Genomic DNA, 21,930 nt, shown 5'->3' with positions numbered 1-21,930 from the left:
CATGCGCAAAGTAAGTGAAAAGGCATCATATATGAGCTTTCATTTTCTTTAATCACCCCCCTCATCGATCTACCTTCTTCTCCTTCAATAGTATTTCTATAAAAACATCGCCGCGAGAGCGCTTACGTATCTTACCTGTTTTCCAACCTCCTAAGAACACTCACTCCCCATCTTACCCTCTCACCCACCTACTCTTATGGTCAAGGAACAAGCAAGCCTAATCTAGGTTTACTTGCTTGCTTGCAAGGACTAGAGGATGCGACGGACGTCTCTCTCACACACATAAACATAAACATAAATTGCCGGTAGGCATTGTTCATTCATTCATTCATTCATGAAATAAAAATCTTTAAAAGAGCTTCTTCACATCCTACGAATGAATGAATGAATGAATGAAGGGATCTGATGAATTCGATGCACTCGATAGATACATGTATATATGCCCGTGCACACACCCTTCTGAAGCCTAGCATAGAATCTGATCTTGATGGATAGATGGATAGATAGATCATACCTCTCTTTCGTGATCGAGGGGAGCATTGAAGTTGTGGTTGTGGGAAAGGGTGGGTGGCTTGGTTATAATGTATGGATAATTAGTTGAGGAAAGGGACAGGAACGCAATCTGAATGTCACGAAGAGATGTATTTTAGCGCTTAATAAAGTGGGAATGAACCGTACTGGTGGTTGGTATGTTCTGATTCCTTCCTCTGGTATCAAACCCAGATACTGTCTGTTCTATTGTGTTGTGATGTAATGTAATTAAGTTACAAAGTACTATACTCGCACATTCTATTCCCTCAACCCAGTTCTACTCCACCCCACCCTACACCATCTATCTCCCCAGCCGCCCCTTCCCCTAAAGGGTTCATTCATATCGTCCTATAGTAAACTCATCGCAGAGCTTACTCCTGCCTGCCCACCTCTAAGCCCCCAACATCATCCATCTCAAACGTATCACCACCCCCCGCAACAACATTGATCCCATCATGTCCTTCCCCCTCGATCTTCTTGCCTTGCTCATATGTGACGCGTCGCCAGCCAGAAGATTCAGAAGGGTCTTTGATCCATTCCATGCACGGGAAGTAATGGTCGTTCTTCTTCATAGTGATTACCCAGGGCACGTTGTCGAACGTCATAGCTTTGAGGCGGAAATCTGGATGGTTTTAGTGTTAGTGAGCTGGTTTCAAGAGGTGGGTACCATGTCCAAACAGAAATAGTAATAGAAAGGGAAAGAGGAAAGCTTACAAGTATTATCAGGAATATCCACTACAGCCTTTAAGAAAGTCTCAAGGTCGGGGGTTTTCTTTCCGTTGACATGCGTAATGAAATTCGTTGGCGCAAGCCCATACTGATACGCCGGACTTCCCCTTGTGCGCGCCGACACATACACCTCACTATGCAGCTTACTGATTTGCTGCCGAACAGCATGATGCGGGCGATGCAAAATTGCACCACAGAAGCTCACTGCGCGATCAGTCTCCAGATCATCAGCTGAGACGGTAGGCAGTTTGATGGCCATTTCCACAGTATCGCGCACGATGACCGCATCGAGGACTTCGTGGTCGTACATTACATCTAGCTCATTTACGCGCGTAATAATTTTGCCATTGAGGCTGAGAATCACATCGCCTTCCATGAGCGCCGCAGACTGGTCACCACGCTCAAAGGTGCGTTTGCGAATCATGAATAGTTGATGCCGGGATGAGTTGTCCAGGGCTACTTTCTTGATCCATTCTTCGCTCACGCCCATGATGCGCGCCTGACTCATCTGTATAGCGTTGAATTCTACACTCAGCATACGCAGTTTTGGCTGTTCGCCCCGCTGGATTTTGGTGATGACGGGGAGGAGCGACGGGGTTGCGAGGCCGAGGTGATAGTCGGTGTCTTTTGAGGTGACGGGGGAGCGCTCGCCGAGGTAGGTTAGCCAGAGGGCTTGGACAGTACCGTCTTCTGCGACGAGGACACCGCTTCCACATTGGCCGGATAGACTTGTGTCGACCGTGATGGCGTCGACGTTGACAGCTCGGTATCTAGGGGCGCCAGAGTTGGCTGGAATTGCGACGGCGGTGATGTCTGTGACTGTTGTTTGGGCGCTGACTACGCGCATGTTTTGGTTGAAGCCGACGAAGTAGGTGGATGCTCCTTGGGTGATGTGTTTAGTGCTCAACTTGGCACTTTGTACAGGAGCATCAACGAGGGATGGATCGTATTGGATGATGGCGTAGTTTTGTAGAGGATGGAGGAAGACAACTTTTCCTTCCACGATAATTGAGTCTGCAATGGTAATAGAGATGTCACAGAGATCATAGGGGACTATTGCTCTCGAGATAACAACCAATCCCTTCTCTGCATCAATAACAACACCCATTCCCCATTTCCGATTCCGAGGGAAGCCATCCAATTTTACTGGCATATGACATAAAACACGAACAAAACTGCGTACAATGTCTGCTGCAGCGGGATGTTGCGCATTTTCAAGTTGGATGAAGCTAGCAGATCTCCGAACAGGAGCAACGGCAGGGAGGGCATCAGCTAGATCCGTGAAGTCCCAAAGCCCACTTATGTCGTTCCTGACAGCCAGTCTCATCTTACTTGACCAATGACGGTCAATGTGAATAATGCCGGTATTTAAAGTGTGTAGGTCTCGAAGATGCTTATATGTGACGACCACTCGGGCTCGATCTGGGATGTCTTTAGCAACTTCGATAAATGCATCTAGATCAGGAGTCGGCTTGTGATCCACTGTTTGGATAATCCAGCCATTATCTGTGCTCTCAAACCTGAAAGATCCAGTTGCTTCGCAGACAAATACACCCTTACATGCTACGGCATATAGCCGAGCTTGCTGGTATGATAGATTGTGGAAGCTTGCTCCTGCAACGGATACGAAACGATCTGGGGTGATGGCGTGCAAATCTCCAACCTTGACTTCCACCTCCATGTCTTCCCCGCCACGCTGTAAGAGAAGAGTGACCTTGCCATCCACGCTCGAGTCAAGGATGTCATCGAGTCGGACAAACTGAGTTAACAGTTCCCCATTGACCTTGATGAGAACATCTCCCTCCTCAATTTTATTGTCTGATGGGCCATCCGGTAGAACAATTTCTGCTACCAGCATGCCCGTCTCCTTGGGGAAGTTCTTTCGGATAGCACTCTCCCATTCAGGAGTTAGCCCTAGTCTCCGGCATTCGTCGAATGGCTTGATCATCCATTGGCATTGTATGGTTCCGCGAGTAACCGGTTTGCTGTCTTGTATGCATTTTAAAGCTCGTAAAGGACGATCGAGGGGAAGAAAATAATCTGTAGCTGCACCATCACTCCTGCCACCAGCCTGCAGAGCCACAGCATATCCATCAATATTGACCACCGGACTGCCAGAACTTCCACCACTCGCAGCTGCAGCAGCTTGTATATAATTCGTGTTGAAATCGCAGTAACCGTCTCCGTATTCCGGTGCATTTCTGTCGAGTCTACTGATCACTCCAGAAAGAATACTAAGTTTTTCCCCAGCATCATTACCTACAACTCTGATTTCCGAGCCAACTTTCGCGAGGTCTGGTCGTAAAGGTAGAGCTGCAACTGGCATATACTTGATAGCTTTAGGATCGAAACGAAGGATGCCGAAATCGTGCACAGGGTCTCGGTACACGGGGTATGCGTCAACCTCTTCGTGGTTATCGAATATGCAGTATCCCCAGAACGGACCCGATCCCACCACGTGTCGGTTTGTCATAATGTAACTATACAGTTGTCAGTGTTGTACGTACTGAAGAGGGAAAGGGGGTATTGCTTACCCTCGCTCTGCATCCACGACAAAACCGGTTGCCTCGCTGGTCAAGGCTGCGTCGGTGTCGAAGGAACAGGTTTGACAGAATCTGATGGAGACCACATTCCGGACAACATTCTCAATAGTTTCTTGCCATTCTGCGGTGTCTGCCATAGCGGCCAGTATTCTAGGCTCCTCTATCTCCATCTCAAGGTCTTCCTCGGAAGAGGCCACCTCAGGCGTGTTCTCTCCCGCGGATTCCTTGCCATTCAGTCCACGGTATTGCTTTTGCGGCCGCTCTTCCACCTCGCCCGGATGTTGTTTCCGTTTTGTGCGGGGTATTCCATTCGATCCGTTCATGGTGAAGTTCTGGAAGTTGGTACAGGAGGCAGTATTGAAAGCTCGTAAGGCTGACGTTGGTCGAAGGCAAGCGAATGGCAAACCTGTGAATGCGGACTTGTAGAGCAAGCTTCTTGCTGTGAATGCAAGGTTTAAAGATGATTTACTTGCGGCAGTCTGAGAGAAGCACGTCAACGAGTGGTGTCCCAGGCGCGCATAGAAAGCTCTATTCATCCAGCATACAGAATCGAAGCAGATGCGCCTCCTCAGCTAGGCAGACCGGAGGCCGGGGGAGAAGGAGCGTAAGGAAGGAAGGAAGGAAGGGAGGGAGGGAGGGAGGAAGGAAAGTGAGGATATAGACAGAGTGGTGGTGGTACAATTCGTGACGGGAGAGAAGGATGGATGTTTCTCACGATCACAGCCACGGTGCTGCACAGGACGAGGAGCAATAGTTTTAGCAACGCAGGGATTTCACAGCGGTCAAAGCGCCTGTAAAGTTGATGCAAGGCAAGTGCAACCTGGGGGGTGTGAACCTATTGATTGGTCAGACTGCCGAAAGCGCTAAATACACCTCTGCCTCTGCTCTGCTCTGAATCACGACCACTCCAGTTGTATACCATCATGCCATGTTCGCCTTAAAACACCTAAAGAAACCTCTGATCGTGAAATTAACCTGTCTAAGCCGCACTTTGAAGTATTCGAGTCCGCACATAGTTCAGCAGATCTCGTCGTGTCTATCAAGCACCAGCCTGTCAGTTCAATTAGGGGTTATAGTTAGAGTTCACTTACGACAAAGAAGTACAAATCAACCTCTCAAGAAGACGCATCCTCCGCCTGCTCTTCATCCTCCTCCACGACCGGGGCCTTCTTCTTTACAACCTTGGGTTTCTTTCCGGGGGTCTCTCCATCAACTACAATTTATGATAAATGCATTATCAAATGAGTAGATGCATTAGCACTTACTCTTCTTGCCAGCTCCGCGCTTACTGGGAGTCTTTGGGCCTGAACCTTCGGCAAAGCCACCGTCCTCTCCAATTGTCGACATCTCCTTCTTGATAGCAGCCCACTGGTGGCCCATGGCTCGTTCAGTGCGACCTGTAAGGTTGATTTTCTTATAGTCCGGGGCTCGATCTCCACCGAACTGTTTCAAGGCTTGGAGCAAGAAAGAATACTAGGTATTCCATATCAGGATAATGTTTCAAGTCTTTGATATTGGAGACTTACCTTCTCGCCGTCGGTCCAACGTGCAGGTGCGGTTGACATCGTCAAGTTGGGGGTTTTTTTTGCAAGAAAAAGGTCTAGCAAGCTTGAAATCAGCTACTGCGTCAATTTGTTTTTTTAAAAAAGGAACAAGCATGACCCCAGTATAATTCATGGCATGAGGCCAAGTGACCATATGCATGCATCTTGATCCTAAGATCGTACGCAAGGTGCAGTTACAAGTTTGCTTCCCCTTGAGAGGAGAAATGGAGTTCTTTCCGATCTCAGCAGCAGTGAATTGAAAATTTGCGCCGACTTCGATCTCATGGAAACTTGAAGGCAAGGCGCCGTTCAGAGAAAAGAGAGTCCCGGATGTGCTCGAGGAAGGGAATGGAGTGTATCTCAACCTCAGCGCACTGGGTCTGTGAAAGTGACCGGACTTGTGCGTCCGCACTGACCGCAAAGCCACGACGAGCTAGGATCTCGAGTGCCGATTGCAAAGACAAATGCCGGGACGATTGAAGAAGAGTAGTGAGTGTATCTTACCTTGGGATTTGAGGGTTTGAATTTGTGGTGTGGATTTGGTTGTGTGGGTTTGGTTGTGTTGTGGAGAAGTTCGAAGATCGGGAAGAGGAACAGGTTTTATGCCCACGCAAGGCTGGCTGAAGCGAAACCAAACAAAGATAAGGGGAATCTTCTAGGCTATGACTCACTTCTTAGCAATACTAGCTATTCACTTGCGTTGCTAAAGGTGAATAATAAGATGACAGGGGAGTTCCAATCTATGTTCCGGGAATAGTCAGCTGATTTAGCAGGATTTGGAAGACATATCTCTTAAAGAACGCTTTATTCTCAAGTACGACTATATTGTTCTTACTAATCAGCCTTTGAAATCTGCCCTTGTGCAATAGTGTTGCTAAGTGGAAGTGTTATATAGAGTATTCCTCACAACTTGTTGCAGGCTGCACCTTTTGTCCAGGTTATCGATATCCACGCTATTCAGTTTACTCTATTTGGGGTCAACTTCTTTGAATGCTAAACTTATGGTAATACTAAAGTGCTACTACATTAAGGTGGCAGCAGACAAAACGGTGGATGCTGACGAAATGCAAATCCTACAATTTTTCAAGTGAACCCGCCTTTAATCGGCTCTTCCTGGTCACTTCCAGTATATTCTTTTCAAAACCAGATGTCTCATCCTCTCTCTGTAGCTTTACTTGTAAGTGGCAACTGTCTGTCACAGAAAGCGGAAGTTTTGAAAGTTCACTATACCAGCTTCCATATATAAGTCACTTGATATCATTCGAATCAACTTTCTTTGATTGGTCGTCGTATTACTCTCTAATTCCACTCGTCTCACTAAGACTTGGCCTCAGATCCACTGTACTTCCTCATCGAAGTGTCCCGCTCTGCTGCGTCCCTGATTCACGTGCGCTGCTTAAAGAGCCTGCTCACAATATGCAATCCTGATGCATTTTATATGCTGAAAATACTGTTTACTAAGCCTTCATCAATTACTTCCCGCTACACTAGTTATATCAACGGTCAAGAAGCTCAGTTGAACGGGATCGGGTCCTCCATGTACTTGCTCACTTTCTCCTGCGTCCACGACGACGTCTTACCAATTGTCGATACGATACCAGTCGTAGCTCCTCCCCCGAGTAGCACCGTAAAGATACCACGCGTTGCGAAGTCCGTATAGGCAGGGTCACTCAGATTGAATGGCTCCCCGGCTGCAAAGATTCCTTCTACATTACCATGAGGGACTTGTCCGGTGGGCTTAATTGCCAGAATTGTCGGATGGATGTTGTGATAGTCGGTGTTGATGGTAGTGTCCCCAAAGAGATAAGTGCCACCGCTTCCCCAATGCTCAAGTTCGAGGTTAACCACAGACTCAGTACGATTAGGGATTCGGCTTGCCGGAACCTGCCAGGGCATCACTGGCACCTGTAGCTCCAGGCTCAGAGCGCTGCAGAAGTCGAAGAATCTGCCCCACTCGTACGGGCCATAGCAGTAGCTGTTAACATAAGCCCGTTCGGTGAAGTCGTCGGCTTCATAACGGTCGATGGCTAGGAAATCGGGACGATATGCGCCATTATATGTATCGAGACTCTTGATGTAATCGGCTGTTCTCTTGGCCATCTCTGCTGGGCCCTCCTTGTCTGACTCTTTGGAGTAAATCCACGACGAGTTACCGACGCCCCAGACGTTGACTTGCCACCCGAATGTCGCTTTTTCAGCAACGGTCCGTATGAGCCAGTTGACTGCAGCCACATAGCCTTTAAGAGTGTCTGTAATGTTGTCGGGAACCTTCGCGTCGAGCTTTCGGTAGTTGAGCGCCTCTCTCAGCGGCTCGTGCACTGGCATTGCGTAGTCGGGCGAGAGTGCGTGACCTTCCGGTCCTTTCTGACACTCGCCAAGAAAATCCGGATTGACGATATATCCTGCAGGCACAGATTCCTTGCCATTCTCCTTCGCCAGTGTTAACGACAAGATCAAGTTCCCAAAACTATGCGCAAGCCCCACTTTGTTCTGTAGCTGAGTGAGAGTATCGCCCAGCGACAAGTTGACCGTATACGAGATCAAGACCGGAAGCACTGAATGGTCACCACCAAGCGTTTTTTCCACGCTAGCTGCGAGCTCGACAGTCTTGGTAGTGGCGGGGTCGTCGGACAAGTATATTCCCGGATCTCCAGCTCCATCATTTCCAGCATACTTGAAAAGCGAGGATGCGTGAGCTTTCACAAAATCACCTTCTTCCAGATCTACCAAGTCACTAAGGCTACCGAAGCTCAGGAAGTTTGGGAATCCGTGCACGTTGAGGTTTGCTCCACGCTGGGTCGTCAGCTCCAGTTTCGTGCTGCCATTCTTGGCAACAGTTAAAGTGTCAGGGGCGTGTATAGCATAGACGGTGAAGTTCTTCACAAAACCTGTGACTTCGACTTTGTATTCACCCGGCGCTACCTTTACGGCAAACTGGGTGCTATCCGACTGCGCACTGACGGGGATCGTGTCTGTAGATCACGTCCCCTGCCATCGAAGATAGGCGCGCAAGTATGGTCGCACCAAGTATGTCAAGAGTCGGATTGACCGTGACTGGTAGATCCACGAAGCCAGATGTATCGGCATTCTCAACATTGACATCGCTTTGAGCAACATTGACGTCGATCAAATGGTTCGCCAACTGCAAATTTTTGGAAGCAAGATACATGACGTTGTTCATGGTGATCTGGGCCTTGAATTCCGCCTGTCCCGTTGATGGTAGCCGACGCAAATTCGTCTGGCTGTTGTTGGTGCCGAAGAAGTCGGCGAGCTGCTTGCCGCTCTCTTGACCGACAATTGTGACATGCAGTTGTTCCTTGTCGATCGGTGAGGATAGCCGGCCGATACTCACATCCATGGCACAGTATCTGTGAACAGTTCCATAAGTTACCTTGATGGCTGTGGTTTCGCCCGTTGTGATTGTCACTTGGCTAAGGGAGATTTGAGCGCTGGAAACAAAAGTTTCGGCTGAATCGGTAAGGTCTTCGGCTTTGACGGCATACTTGCCAGATATCACTTCGAAAGACTTGGATGTTCCGGGCGATACGGAGAGCACAGTGGGTGAACCGTCCTGGACGAGATTCAGGGCCTGTACCGAGTCGGCAAGTTCCTTCTGCGGAGCCTCTGCACATTGGACCTCAACTGTGCCGCTGGGAAACTCATCGACGTAGAGCTCGAACGAGTTCGTATAATCTTCGGGGTTGTTTGTTAGGTTGCCATTGATGCCCCAAGTGAGTGTATCATGTGACTGGAACGTATGGCTTTTCTGTACCTGAACCTTCGCCGTAACCATGATTGACTTATCGTCAATTTTCTCGATGGAAATATCTGCTGAAGTTTGCTGCCATGGGCTGAGCAGTGCATTGACAGTGATGCTCTCTGAGACGGTAGGTGACTTGAACTTGACGCCCAGGAATTTCTGGATAGTCACTGCAGAACCATCTTCGTAACGAATGTTGTTGGTAACAAGCGTTCCATACCATTCGCCGGCTCCAGGGCCAACGATGACATCAGAGACTACCTTCTTCGACTTTGGAGACATAGCGAGATCCAAATGAAAACTTGAGATGTTTAGGATATAGAAGAATCGATACAAGATGAATTGAAGAACTCTGGCTGCTCTGATTCAGCTCACAGTCTAGGCGGAACTGCTACTTATATATTTGAGATTCAGCTTACCTTAGCCAGCATTGTCATCTTTCCTACTTATGCAAGTAGCACATTACAATTAGACGAATAGGTACGAAGAAGATTGAGAGTCTGAGGCCGATGAGGGCAAAGGAGAACAAGGGAGAGGTGTGGTAAGACAGACTGACGCGACTTGCATCTTAGTATTTCCCAGAAGGAAGATCAAAGCATCTGCATACCAAAACTCTATGCAATGCTCGCCCAGGAAGGGAAAAGAAGAGTATTTACATGACGGCTTACGTATTCGTGGCACACTTAAGAGGTAGGACAAGCCAAAACACCACCGAGTCACTGATCTTTATTATGTGTTTATGTCAATAAGTTACACGGGTACTCGCAAATTGATCGACGGAATTCTGCAGTGTTACTTCACTCGCCACTGTCCAAAAATCTCTGTTTATCATGCGCTCGCTCTTCGTAACTACCGACATAGCTAAACATGAGGATATGCTGTAGGCGGGGTAGAGTATACAGAATTCGCTTAGAATACAGTATGCTGTAGCATGCGTAACGTATGACAGCTACGTGTTAATAGACAATCTCGTCAAGGCTGGGTTGATCATCTATGAGTGGAATTCTCCTTGTCATGGGTTGTGAAGCGGTTGTATCACATTCGGGATCTGAGAAGCGGGGATAGTGGGTCTTTCAGCTAGGTTGGTTTCCTCGACCCCCCCTTTTAAGACTTTAGTAATCGAGCTTGTAACTAGAAGATTAAGCGAGACCGAGAATGCCACATTTCAAGCTGAAAGCTGGAACTTGAATCGATCCGGGGCATTACATCCTTATTGACTAAATATTTTTGAGATTTTCGGCATATGCCTTTCGTTTAGTCTTTGCCAAAAGTAACACCCTCCTTTTCACTGCGATACAATTTTCCAGTAGCGTTTTGCTAATGACCATTTAGAAGATTCTCAAATGCTTTTGGTGCGGGACTTACCAAGAACTCTGCTGAATCTTCAAAAAACCCATTATCCTAGGTTCAAGTCTAATAAGGTATCTTCCCTAAAGACACTCCTCTATACCACAAGATTCATCCCACCGAATCCTCTTCTCAAACATCCGTCTCGGCGTAACTTCCTCGCCATCATCTTTAGATCTTCTACCGTCGTTTCCGGGGTACAAGTAATGTTCTCTATAGTTCTAATGGCTTCTAGGAACTGTGTATGCGAAACTGCGTTCATTACTAAGAAAGGGACGTAAGTGTTTCTCGATCGCTTCATGAACTCCGTTCTAAAAAAGAATGAAGCCGTTTCCCGAACCCATGCCTTGGTACGTCATTCCTTTAAACTCTTCGTCCTTATGCGGTTCTATAACAGCGGTATTGCTAATTGTCATGGAATCATTGGTAAAAGATGTAGCAAGTGTATGTCTCCACGACTGCGCTCTATTTCTCTTCTCACAATCTCGAGCGTTTCTCAAATGCTCGCAAATGTCGAAGCCTAGCCAAGTGAGAGCAGATATAATCCGCTGCATGGAATGATGGCGAGAGAAAACCTCTTGTTTAGAACTCCTAAATTTCGATATTTGCGTTATATTCGACCTACCTCACGGTATGCTCATTTAAACCTTCCCAAAGCACCCCGTCCAATGCATCAACAATTGAACAGAATTACATTAAATACCCTTCATACAATACTTCCACAACACCCATCCTTTCTACTTATTTCAAAGACTCCAACATCCCAGCAAGATATCCAAGCAAAGCCCCCACAACAATATCCCCCAACGCCAGCACACCAACCGGATCCAACAGCGTCGACACAACACTCGTCGTCCTACATCCACTCTGAACAGCAACCCCCGCCATCCGCTCCTCCAACCACGCCAACGCCTCTCCCGCCCCCGTAATAGCAAGCGTGATGTGCCCGGACAATTCGTCGCGCCTATATTCCACGTCCGCTCCACCCTCACAGTAGAAATCCACAAACACATCTGTATCAGAGATAGGGCTAATCTCATCGTTGATAGATTTATAGATATACAGCGGTGTAATAGGCACGTGTTTCCCGATATTCACTTTATCGAGCGTGCTTTGCACTATACTTGTATTTAGAAACGCAGCGCCGGTTTTGAAGTACAAGAGCATGTCTTGTTCAGTAAAGGCGCTCGAATCGCCCGACGAACATTCCGTCAACACCGTCTTGAAAGTCGCTGCAGTCTCCGGTACCAATTCCTCCTCCAGGGCTTCCGAGAAATCAGGATACGCGGCTGCGAGACCCATAAAGCTAGTTGGGATAAGACCAGCCAGTATCCCGTTATTGATCGCGCTGAAAGCACCAGCAATGTTATTGATCGTCCCTCCCGTCGCAGCACCCACCAAGTTCAATTCCGGCGCATAACTCGCCTGCAATTCCAACGCCCAATTACTCGCAAAAGCACCACCCGAATACCCCCACAACGCAGTCCTCGGTTCCTCCGTGATGTTTGAAAAAGCCGTGGATTGCATCACCGCTCGTAGCGAATCCAAAACCGCGTGTCCGGCCTGTGGACCAGCTACGTACGCTGATTTCGGGCCCTCGAAATCCGGCGTGACGACGTACCAGCCCTTGTTCAACGCTGCTTCGATGAACGCCAGCTCGATGGAACTAGTGACGTTTGAAGCGGACATCTTTTGCAGCGCGAAGGAGGGAGCGCAGGACTGGAATGCGGAATCCTCGGCTATCTGGTAGGAGAGCAGTTTCGCGGGGTCGGCGTTGAGGGGGATTAGTAGGGTTGTCATGGCTGCTTCGGGATTCCCGAGGCTGTCAGTCGTTCGGTATTGGATGTGGAATGCTGCGGCTAGGTTCAGGACGGTGGTGTTGAATGCGGCGATTGGGTATGGCACGGGGCGGTAGCGCAGGATGTCTCCTGGGGACGAGACATTGAGTCCAGGCGGAGTTGAGTAAAAAGGGTCTAGGTCTGGGGGAGTGGGGTTTTGGCGGTGCAGGATACGCAATGCGTTGTTGTATTGGAGTGGAGTTGCGTGGGTCATATATGTAAAGTGTAGTAGTAGCAATGTAAAGACTCGAAGTCCTGGTTTGGGGAAAGGAGAAGGCATGTTAGACAAGGAGACGGATATTTTTAAGCTTCTGTGTGACTCAAATAAGTCATCAGATGCAGTACGTACCTGCTGGTAGCTTTATAGAACAATCTACCCTCCTTGCCTACCTATTCCACGAGCCGCACTTACGCACCGAATGCACCTGAATCCTTTCCACCCTCCTGCAAGTTGCCAATGCCATGCACGCAGACCCATCAAAAGCCACCTTTCAAGCAAGAATCTACAAGTGTCTGATAATAACCCCGGTCCGTCCATACTCCGGTCCGTACCAAAGGTCGGGTCGCTAAACAAAAGATGCACATGTACTGTAACCCTCCAGCCCTCCTCGCCCTCCTCTGTTACTAGCGCATTACCAATCTAGCTTAACGCGTACAGTACAAGCTGAATGTTTGCAGATCCTCAAATATCGTTTCCTGAAAAGGGATATCACTTGTGTTCTAGTCTAGATCAGTCCTCATCATCCTAGTCAATTAAGCGTTATACGTCAAATGTACGAAGTAAAGCGTATATTTCTACCTGCTCCACGCGCGCTAATTAGTACATCCAAAATCTAACGTAGATTAGAGATAGAGTCACTTAAAGAAAACTCGTTATCGATTATATAGCTACTACATATATTACAGCAGGTAAAACTACCAATCATTAAGATTACTTAAAGAATCTAGGTACACCAATAATCTAGTAGATTTACTTAAGGAGGCTATAGTACAGTACCTACTGTAAGGTATAGTTCCACTTCGATTCTTACCTCTACTCCCCCCCCTTAATAAAGGTTAATGATCCTTCGCCCCACCGCGTAAACAGGGCAATTCAGCAAATGATATCACTATATCTAGGGCCTAGTGGGACCTTACAAGGACCTTACAAGTACCATTCACGGGCCACTGCAAGGGTTCTAGCCATTCATTTCCATAGTATTCTACGTATTATGGGGACTTTACGTGATATAACATTTATTAAGGGGGTGGGGAGAGTATAATCATAAGCGAATACTTCGCTAAAGATAAGGTGCCTAGTCTAGTCTAGTATCAACCCACCTCCCCCCCCCCCCCCCCCTGGATAACAGGGCCTTCCTTCCAGCGGCGTAGCAGCCAGCGCATTCGACTTCCAGATCAAGTTCTCGTAATCTTATTATTTAAGCTTATTACTGAAAATTTCAAAGCCTGTACTCTAGACTACACCGACTTTCAAGGAAAGCGTTTGTATACAGTATTGAAGCGGCGGACGGATGCAGGAATGCCTACCGCATGTGGTCTTTATTGAAATACCAATGGACTATACTCATCTCTACACATGAGGAGCACTTGTGGTAAACCTAATTACAAAGTATATCATGTCTATTTTCATATAGCTAGATCCTTGTATAGAAAACGAAGTATTATATATGTAGAGTTAGCAAGAAACAATTCAGCTTTTCCATCCCAAGTTCCCATTCAATCGTAAAACGTTACTGAGACTCTCTCTGCAAACAAAGAAACAAACCATATACACTATCGAGACCGCTTTAAAAACCCCCTAGCTTCTAACCTTTCTCTCCATTCAACTCCAGATAACTCCCTCCCACAAGAACCTCACCCCGCCCCTACTGCGTCGTCGGAACGCTAAAGCCCTTACTCTCCGCCAGCTTCCGAGTCGCCCTCCTCCTCAACGGCGACGCAGTGGTAACCTGCACACGATACAGATCCGCATACTCCTTCGCGACGCCCATGGCCAACTCCGTCTGTTCATTCTGGAGCATGCCAGGTGTGATTTCTCCCCCAGGAATCAGAGGCGTGATGTCCATCTCCCCCCCTCCACCACCAGCAGCGCCGCCAATACCAAGACCAACATCAAGACCAGTCATCTCCGCGGAGCTGAAATCCATCCCTCCCATCTCCAACTCAGCATCAAACTGTGCCAGGACATCATGCAAGTTGTAATCAGTGACAATCCCATGCAACGCTTTGAATTTCTCAAGCAGTAATGGGTCATCGGCAGCCGTCTGCTCAGTGCCCAATATAACCCGCGCTTCAGCCTTGAGCTCGTCATCACTCGGTACGACGCCCTCAGTCATCCGCACATGCACGTAGTTATTCAGCCCGTTCTCCAGCTCGCGGGAACAGAAGACAGAAGCGGGAGGTTGGTAGCGTTCCGCGAGACCGGTGATGAATTTCTGCGCCGTGGTCGCTTTGATCTGGTAGACTTTATCTTCCATGCGCACGGGCACGGGCTCGTTCTCGTTGAATGATAGTGGAGATTTAGCCTTGAGGTACGGAGGGCAGAAGCCAGAGCCGCCGGCTGCGACTTGCCAGGAACTAGAAGTGACGGGGAGGCCGGGCCCTTCGGTTGGGGGCGCGAGGCCGACGTTGCGCTTGAAGCGGATGAGCCATTCGGCGTTGTCGGCTGCGGTTTGGTTCCAGGGGTCGTCGTCGTCGTAGATTATCCAGCGGGCTTGGTTTTGGATTTCGGCGTCGGTGGGGATCTAGAGGCTGTGTTAATATGATTTGATTTGAAGAGTTTGGTAGTGGGTTCTTACGTGTCTGTTGGGGTTGTTGGCTGAGGTGCAGGTAGTGACGAATCGAGAGAGCTCGCGGACAAGTCGGCCGTAACAGTTGGCATCGTTGAGGAAGTATTTAAGTGGCATGACGGGATTAGAGTTTGCGGATGGCTGGTTCTGAATCGTGGTGTGAAGAAGGGGTTGGTCGTGATTCGGCGTGTGTGTTCCAGTTCCAGGTGCACTATTATTGCCGCTGTCTGCTAAACTTGGTGACGGTAACCCAAGTGCATTTTGGTCCAACGCCCAGTGCAAAGTCTTCTGTGAAGGGTCTGAACTTGCTGGCGATAGGCCTAGCTCAAGTGCTTCCGAAAGGGTTGGCATATCAGGGCCGTCCTCGTTCTCAGGTGCAAGGCCACGTTGGCGCTTGAACAAGTGTAGCATTGCAGGATCATCCATAACAGTTTGATTCCAAGGATCGTCGTTCTTGTATACCATTAACCGCGCTTTCCTCTGAATATCAGCATCACTTGGCGTGATATCAAGAGCTCGTTGCAGTTGGACCCAGGCTATCAGCTCTTGCTCAAGTCTGGCTTGATTATGAATGCTATAATCAATGCTCTTGTCATCGGTTGAACGAATATTCTCAGATCTCATTTCCGAAGTCCGCGGCAATCCTGCCCGCCTCCTAAAGTCTTCAAGCCAATTTGTCGAAGCCGTGGCCAAATATTTGAACCAGCCCAGGGCAGGTTTCGACTTAAAATTTGAGGTCTTCTCAATGTCGCTAAGAATTTGGCAGGCTTCGATCTGTAGCTGGGAGGTCGTGGGTGTTAGTCCTAAGGCCTGCTGTGCGTCGACAAATAACTTCAGGGCCCGCTCCTTTGGGCACTTGATAACACTCTCGTCTGTTTTACAAGTGTAGGGAAGCGAGCCGTGGACAAGTTCCGCTTTCTTCGCCCAGGGAAGGCCTATGTTTGTAGGCTGCAACATGTCCTCGTCAACCCTAGCATTATCCCTCGAGAACAAGATGAGATCGCGGAACCAAGATACCTCAATGTCACCAGGAGAACCCAGGAGCTCGTCAGATCTGCGAATAATCCGGCAAGCTCCATTTAGTAGCTCTTCGTCTGTTGGCACCCCGCCTTTGATGATTCTATCGTGCACATACTCCACCAGCCCAATTTTGATAAGATCTTCCAAAGTCCGCGATTCGTGAGCCTTTTCTTTCGAAGCTTCATATGGCTTGACGCTATTCCGCTCGTCATGAATAAGGTCTATTTCACTGTCAGTTTCTGTTTCAAGCAATATTCAAGAAGACTTACATGGAGGCATTCCGTTCTCAACAATATCCAACACTTGAGGATCGAAACCCCAGTCACCCTTCCAGTCAGCCATAGATTTTCCGCCCTTGAAATGCTCTGCTAGATGATCTACTCGAAAAGTCCAAGAGCCCATTACAACACCACAGAAACCACATCGGGATCTGATTTCAGGTGTGGCTACTTTCCAGGATTCCATTGAGCCTTGAAACTTGGCATCGTGCACAAGATTCAAATGTTGTCGCAAATGATCTTTCCGGTAGAATGTTCGCTCTTCCAACGATCGGTCCGCGCAGCTGGAATAATTGTGCATTTCTGCATGTCCATCAGGTGGGTTTGGAAGGCCGCAGAACACACAACGCATTTGATCATATTCCACAGAGAATTGAGTAGGTCCATTGGGACAGCAGATCCACCGCTCAAGTGACAAGTGCAAGGACTTCTCATGCCTTTGCCAATCATGCTTGGTTTTGAAGGTTTCGGTACAGAAAGTACATTGGAAGGTACGAATTGGGCCATTCATGTTGGGTAACTTGACAGGTTTGGGTGCTTGGCGACGACGACGCCTTCGTCCCCGATTGGCATTGATGTTTAGAGACCCAAAAGAACCAAATGAGCCTTGTGATTTGTGTGAAAAGGCAGAAGCAAACGAACCACCACTCGAATGCGACGTGCCGAAACTGCTGGTAGATGAGATGTTGCAAGAACCATCGTCTGAACGTCCGTAACTCGTAGCGTAAGGGCTGTCGCGACCGGATGACCAGGTGGACGAAGTAACGGCTTTAGCTATAGCGGTGACGGAAGCAGGTTCGTTTTCGGGAGGAGAATGTTTCCATCTTTCAAGCGGATTCATGTTTTCAAGAGCAGGGGTAGCACGTCGTGGGATGTCCATTGCCTTGGAATAGTTGCTCACGCTTGGGGAAGTTGATCGAGGTGCACGAACCTTTCCCCTCCGACGAGCGTTTGCTAGCCAGTTGGTGATCTGGGTCTTGTTGAGACCAGTCTGACGTTGAAGACCCTCTTTCTCTTCGTCTGTTGGGTATGGATGGCGATGATGAGTTGATAGCCAGCCCCTGAGAATACGGACTGAATCTCTGGAGAACCTTGCGCCGACTTTCGGATTGCTTTCATTGGCCTCGCCATTCATGTTCTCGTCTGAGGATCTCAGTGAGAGCAAGTTGGGCGCAGACCTGTTATGTGAGGAAGCGATGGGAGATTCCAAGGGAGACTTGGTCGGGATCCAAGCATTGGTCGCATCCATGCCGTCGTCAATCTTCCAGTCGGCAAGATCATCAACAGGGGCCAAGCTGCAATGCCGAACAAGGGCAACGCAGCTAGTACAGGCACCGACACGGCCATCTTCCTGGATATACTTGCATTGATAACCTCGACTTCGACAATACTCACATTGCTCACACGCTTGAGCTTGAGCTTGAGGGCCAGCCAAGAGTTCAACGTCACTATTATCATTACTGATAGCATTACCTAGCAAGGAAAACTCAGCCGATGAGCGTCTACCCTCCTGTTGTGTTCCTTTCGGTGGGTGGGAAATCAAGCGAGACGGCTCATGAGTCAAGCTACAAGACCTCGCAAGCGCAACACAGCTTGTACAAGAGCCCTTGCGCAGACCCTCATTAATGATCTTGCAATGAATCCTCATGCGGCGACAATAAGCGCAGGGCTCAGTTGGGACACCTGAGCCGTCAATCCATCTTCCAAAGTCTGTGAAATCGGCGGGGCTCAACATGGTGGTGTCCATATGGCCGTCGAGATCGAAATTGAGGTGCTCTTCTGGGGCCGAGAAGTGCTGTAAGCACATAAAAGAATTCTCGTCATTTTCTTGTTCTGCAAATGCGAGATTGACATCGTAGGGACCCGAGGGGAAGTCAGTGAAGTCGATGTCGGTGCTGTGGTCCAATGGATGGGCAGCATCTTCGAAATTGAAAAACTCGTCCATGTCCTCGTCAATGGTAGTCATTCAGAGGGCGTGGTGGAGAGTGGGAGATGGTGTACTCGTATGTGGTACCACTGGTACTGTACATACGAGGAGAGAGGCAGAATCAAGGGAAAGGCGTGGTATGAAGAAGAGAGAGAGGTTCACAAGAGGTGAGGAAGGGAGGTTCTAAGTTGTAATCATCTTACTCAACCCCGCCATACTTGAAGCGGAGAACAGTCACGTAGCATGGCGTCTGGGATGGGGATAGTTTAAGTGGGGCCTGCGCATGTCAAGTTTGAAGAGCACGCCCTTCAGAATCCATTTGGGTCGATAGCGGGCACATTATAAGCTTACCTTCCACCAACCATGTGATTGGGAAAATCCCCGATTGGCCATGGAACAATGTTAAGCCTTCCACCGCCTGTTCCAGCTCGAATTCTCCAATCGTACCACACCGAGTCTACGTATAGAGGCACCGCAGATGCAAGTGCAAGTGCAAGATAAAGCTGGGGTCTCGCTTTCAAAGTCCAATCATCCAATCGTCCAACCACCAATGAAACCAGGCTGGATGAACAACCCGCCGATGCTGACAGCAGCTGAGATCCGAGTCCGACATCGCAGAGAAGATTAGTCAGTCTTGCTATCTATCTCTATCTCTTCCTCTATTCAACCGGCCTACCATTTTTGAGATGATATGGAGTTTCCCCTGCGGTCAGATTTTACTCCGTATCTCATGCTCCTAAGTCTAGACAAGGGTGGAGTGGTAGTCAGTCGAACCGAGCCGACTCAGACTAGCGATACTAGAAGTTTGCCTATCCTACTATAGGCACTCTACTGAAAAGTTTGTACAGTTGCGATCGAGAGTATTCGTTCTTAAGTGGATGGATGGAGCACTGAGAGAAATCAGTACTGTTAAACCGGTGTCTAAATTTAATGTCTTTATTCATTGGTATGCTACATGTTGTATATATATGCTATGCTACGTTGCTCGCCAGGTATAGATAAAAAGCACAAGATGCATCACAGCCAGTTAGCTATTCGTAAATGCCCTGCCAATGCAATGCCCATCCATCTCATATCATAGCAAGAGTCCTTGCAGTGCTGTATCCTCCTGCCTCCCAAACCCTACCCTACCCAACCACCGGTCCCTACAAGAAGTAAAACGAATATCAATCCCTCCCCCTCCTACTCCCCCGCCTCGGATTCCCACCCACAACACCGCCATACGCTAACGGATCCACGGTCCGGAACCCACTATCAACATCTCTCTCCCGACTAATCTCCCTCTCTCTATCCCTATGACTCTTCTTCCTACGCGGCGGACTATGCTCCTCGATAACCACCACCTCATCATCCCCCCCTCTCCTACGTTCCTCGCGGTGTTCCTCTACAATAATACGTTCGGCGCGGGGCGGTGAAGGCTCGCGCACGATACGTATGGGCGAGGGGGCGCGGACTTGCGAGTGCGAGCGGATTTCTATCGTCTGATGGAGGAGCGAGGCTGTTAGTTGATGCAATATCTTAGTAGAGTTCTTTGTTTTTTTTGCACGCGCATAAAAAGCAAGCTCTTTAAGAGGGGGAAAGAAAGAATGAATGAATGAATGAATACATACCTCGCTGGGCCTCCTACTCCTCCTACTCCCGCTATGATGACTCTTCCTCCTCTCCCTTACCACACTCTCCGTATACGCACTCTCGCCGCCGCCGAAGCCCACCGGGGCCCCGAAATTCAAACATGTGTATATTAACCATAAGATCAACAGGAAGCCACCGACGCTGCCGAGGACTATCCCGACGATTGTACCTGGTGCGGGGCCGGAATCGATGGCGCCGTAGCCGGTAGGGATTATGGAGGTTGTAGAGCGCTTGGAGGATAATATACGTGAGAACAATGAACGTGCCGTGCTTGTCGTCGTTGTCGGCGTGGGTAGTGCAGTTGGGTCTCGTCCGAGGACCGAGTTGGTGAGATCTATAGGAAGCCGCTTCGCGATGTTGGATATGGCGGACGAGGCTGCCTCGAGGTTTGATAGAGGAATGGGAGCCATTGCGACTCGGTCGCTCAGAGGCGATACGAGGACGGTTTGTTTTCGTGCTCTCTTGTTCTGGGGGTTGCGATGAGATGCAATGCGACGAGGTTTATTGATTGATAATGTGACGTTGGTTTCGCAAACAGGTTAAATGGGATGCGATGCGACGGGGCTGCTGATCTTGTTTATAGGGTCCAAGCTCTGTGACCTCGGTTGCGATAACAACAGGCAAGGAGGATTGGTTTTCTTCTTTCAAGAGAAGGCGGGGATCAGATAGAATCGAGTGATTGATTGATTGATTGACTGATCGATCGATTGATGAATGAGTGACGATACTGTATATCGAGAAGAACAAATATTTTGGACAGGTGAGAGGGAGTGTGTGAGAAGGTGTAAGTAAGTTCGAAGGAAGAGAAGGTTAGAAATCCATTATATTGCTCGCTGCGGGTTTGGAGCCGAATGCGAGAACGCCGGAGCTTCGGGTTGGACAGAAAAAAAAGTACTGTAATGCCTTGTTTTTTTTTGTGTTTTTTGCGGATGCTTCGGAAGAAGAAGAGGGGGGGTTGAAGGCTCTGCTGTCTTGATATTGACTATCAAAAAATAGGAGGTTGGGTTTATTTACTTGGGTGTCTAGTGGGGTTTACAGGTCAACGGGCGATGATAGAGGGGAGGGGTCGAAATGTTAGTTTTGGGGAGGTTGGGGATATGCGTAGGATTGCCGTTGTCTTCCGAGATGATGGAAGGTTATTAATAGACGTGTTATTATTATACGTCACTTCTTTTTGTTTCGCAAAACAAGCCTCTTCCCCTTCCCCCAATTATAAGACAAAATAGAAGTACGGACAGTGGAAAGCATCTCGCATGTTCACATGATGAGGGGTATCTTCAAGTGCGCCAAGTTCAAGTGCGCCACAGTGGCGCACAGCCGCTGGCTGCTTGGCAGTGCAGTGCAAGTGCTTGCGACATCAAATGTTGCGTATCGTTCATATCTAAAACATCTCCTCATTCTCACATTTCCTCTCCTTTCCTACCATATCTACTACCTTTGCTTCCTTCTCTTTGTAAAACCAAACTTTATATCTCTATAATCCCAAGGCCCGTACCGTGCCTTTTCTCCTACTCTTACCGGAACCCTCGGTCAGTTTAGTACTCGCCGGTCACGACAGGTGAAGTCATTTCTGAGGAGAAGCGTCGTAAGCAATCGTACTTCGACCGACTTTCTCTATCTCTTTCTCTCCAACGACATTGATCCTCGAGGAAATCCAATAATCGCGCGACCAAGAATCCCAACAAATATCATCTGAAGCCTATTCAGGATATCCACAACACAAACAAAGGAGATTCCAAACCAACCTCTTTTGAGCTCGTATCACACCCAAAGCCAATTTACACCTCATCGATCCTCAAACATCCACAGCGCCACATCTTCCTCACTTCAACACCAACACTCTTCTCCTCATTCCCATCCATCCCTTGAAACCCAGCCCCAAAAATGGCACAACCACAATCCCAAAAATACGACCCCCCGCACTCCCCTCCCCCGCCAGCCTACGGAACCCCCGACCAATCCACGCCCTCCCACCCCCCCAAACGCCCACAT

General features: G+C 48.6%; 5 protein-coding genes across 5 annotated transcripts; all 5 read right to left on the bottom strand.

Moving 5' to 3' along the window:
- Positions 1-902: 902 nt before the first annotated feature.
- Positions 903-4,282, bottom strand: NMA111 (Pro-apoptotic serine protease; the record flags this gene model as incomplete). The annotated part of the gene is made up of 3 exons (XM_031153875.1): positions 903-1,153; positions 1,246-3,740; positions 3,795-4,282. Coding segments are annotated over 3 exons (3,234 nt in total), but the record flags the coding sequence as incomplete, so codon positions are not given.
- Positions 4,283-4,918: 636 nt separating this feature from the next.
- LHYA1_G008957 (uncharacterized protein) lies at positions 4,919-5,368 on the bottom strand (the record flags this gene model as incomplete). Its single annotated transcript, XM_031153874.1, has 3 exons — positions 4,919-5,016; positions 5,069-5,276; positions 5,330-5,368. 3 exons carry the CDS (start codon positions 5,366-5,368, stop codon positions 4,919-4,921), a joined length of 345 nt encoding a protein of 114 aa, XP_031001571.1.
- A 5,827-nt stretch (positions 5,369-11,195) lies between these two features.
- LHYA1_G008956 (Lipase A) lies at positions 11,196-12,572 on the bottom strand (the record flags this gene model as incomplete). Its single annotated transcript, XM_031153873.1, has 1 exon — positions 11,196-12,572. One exon carries the CDS (start codon positions 12,570-12,572, stop codon positions 11,196-11,198), a length of 1,377 nt encoding a protein of 458 aa, XP_031001570.1.
- Positions 12,573-14,157: 1,585 nt separating this feature from the next.
- hbx4 (Homeobox protein) lies at positions 14,158-18,345 on the bottom strand (the record flags this gene model as incomplete). Its single annotated transcript, XM_031153872.1, has 3 exons — positions 14,158-15,036; positions 15,091-16,322; positions 16,371-18,345. 3 exons carry the CDS (start codon positions 18,343-18,345, stop codon positions 14,158-14,160), a joined length of 4,086 nt encoding a protein of 1,361 aa, XP_031001573.1.
- A 1,127-nt stretch (positions 18,346-19,472) lies between these two features.
- On the bottom strand, positions 19,473-20,348 carry LHYA1_G008954 (uncharacterized protein; the record flags this gene model as incomplete). Its single annotated transcript, XM_031153871.1, has 2 exons — positions 19,473-19,787; positions 19,917-20,348. 2 exons carry the CDS (start codon positions 20,346-20,348, stop codon positions 19,473-19,475), a joined length of 747 nt encoding a protein of 248 aa, XP_031001572.1.
- Between the last annotated feature and the right edge of the window lie 1,582 nt (positions 20,349-21,930).

Source organism: Lachnellula hyalina (genome assembly GCF_007821495.1).
Source record: "Lachnellula hyalina strain CBS 185.66 chromosome Unknown contig00229, whole genome shotgun sequence".
Classification (NCBI taxonomy): Eukaryota; Fungi; Ascomycota; class Leotiomycetes; order Helotiales; family Lachnaceae; genus Lachnellula; species Lachnellula hyalina.
The sequence above is the reverse complement of the archived record's forward strand: the minus strand, read 5'-3'. Positions and strand labels throughout refer to the sequence as shown.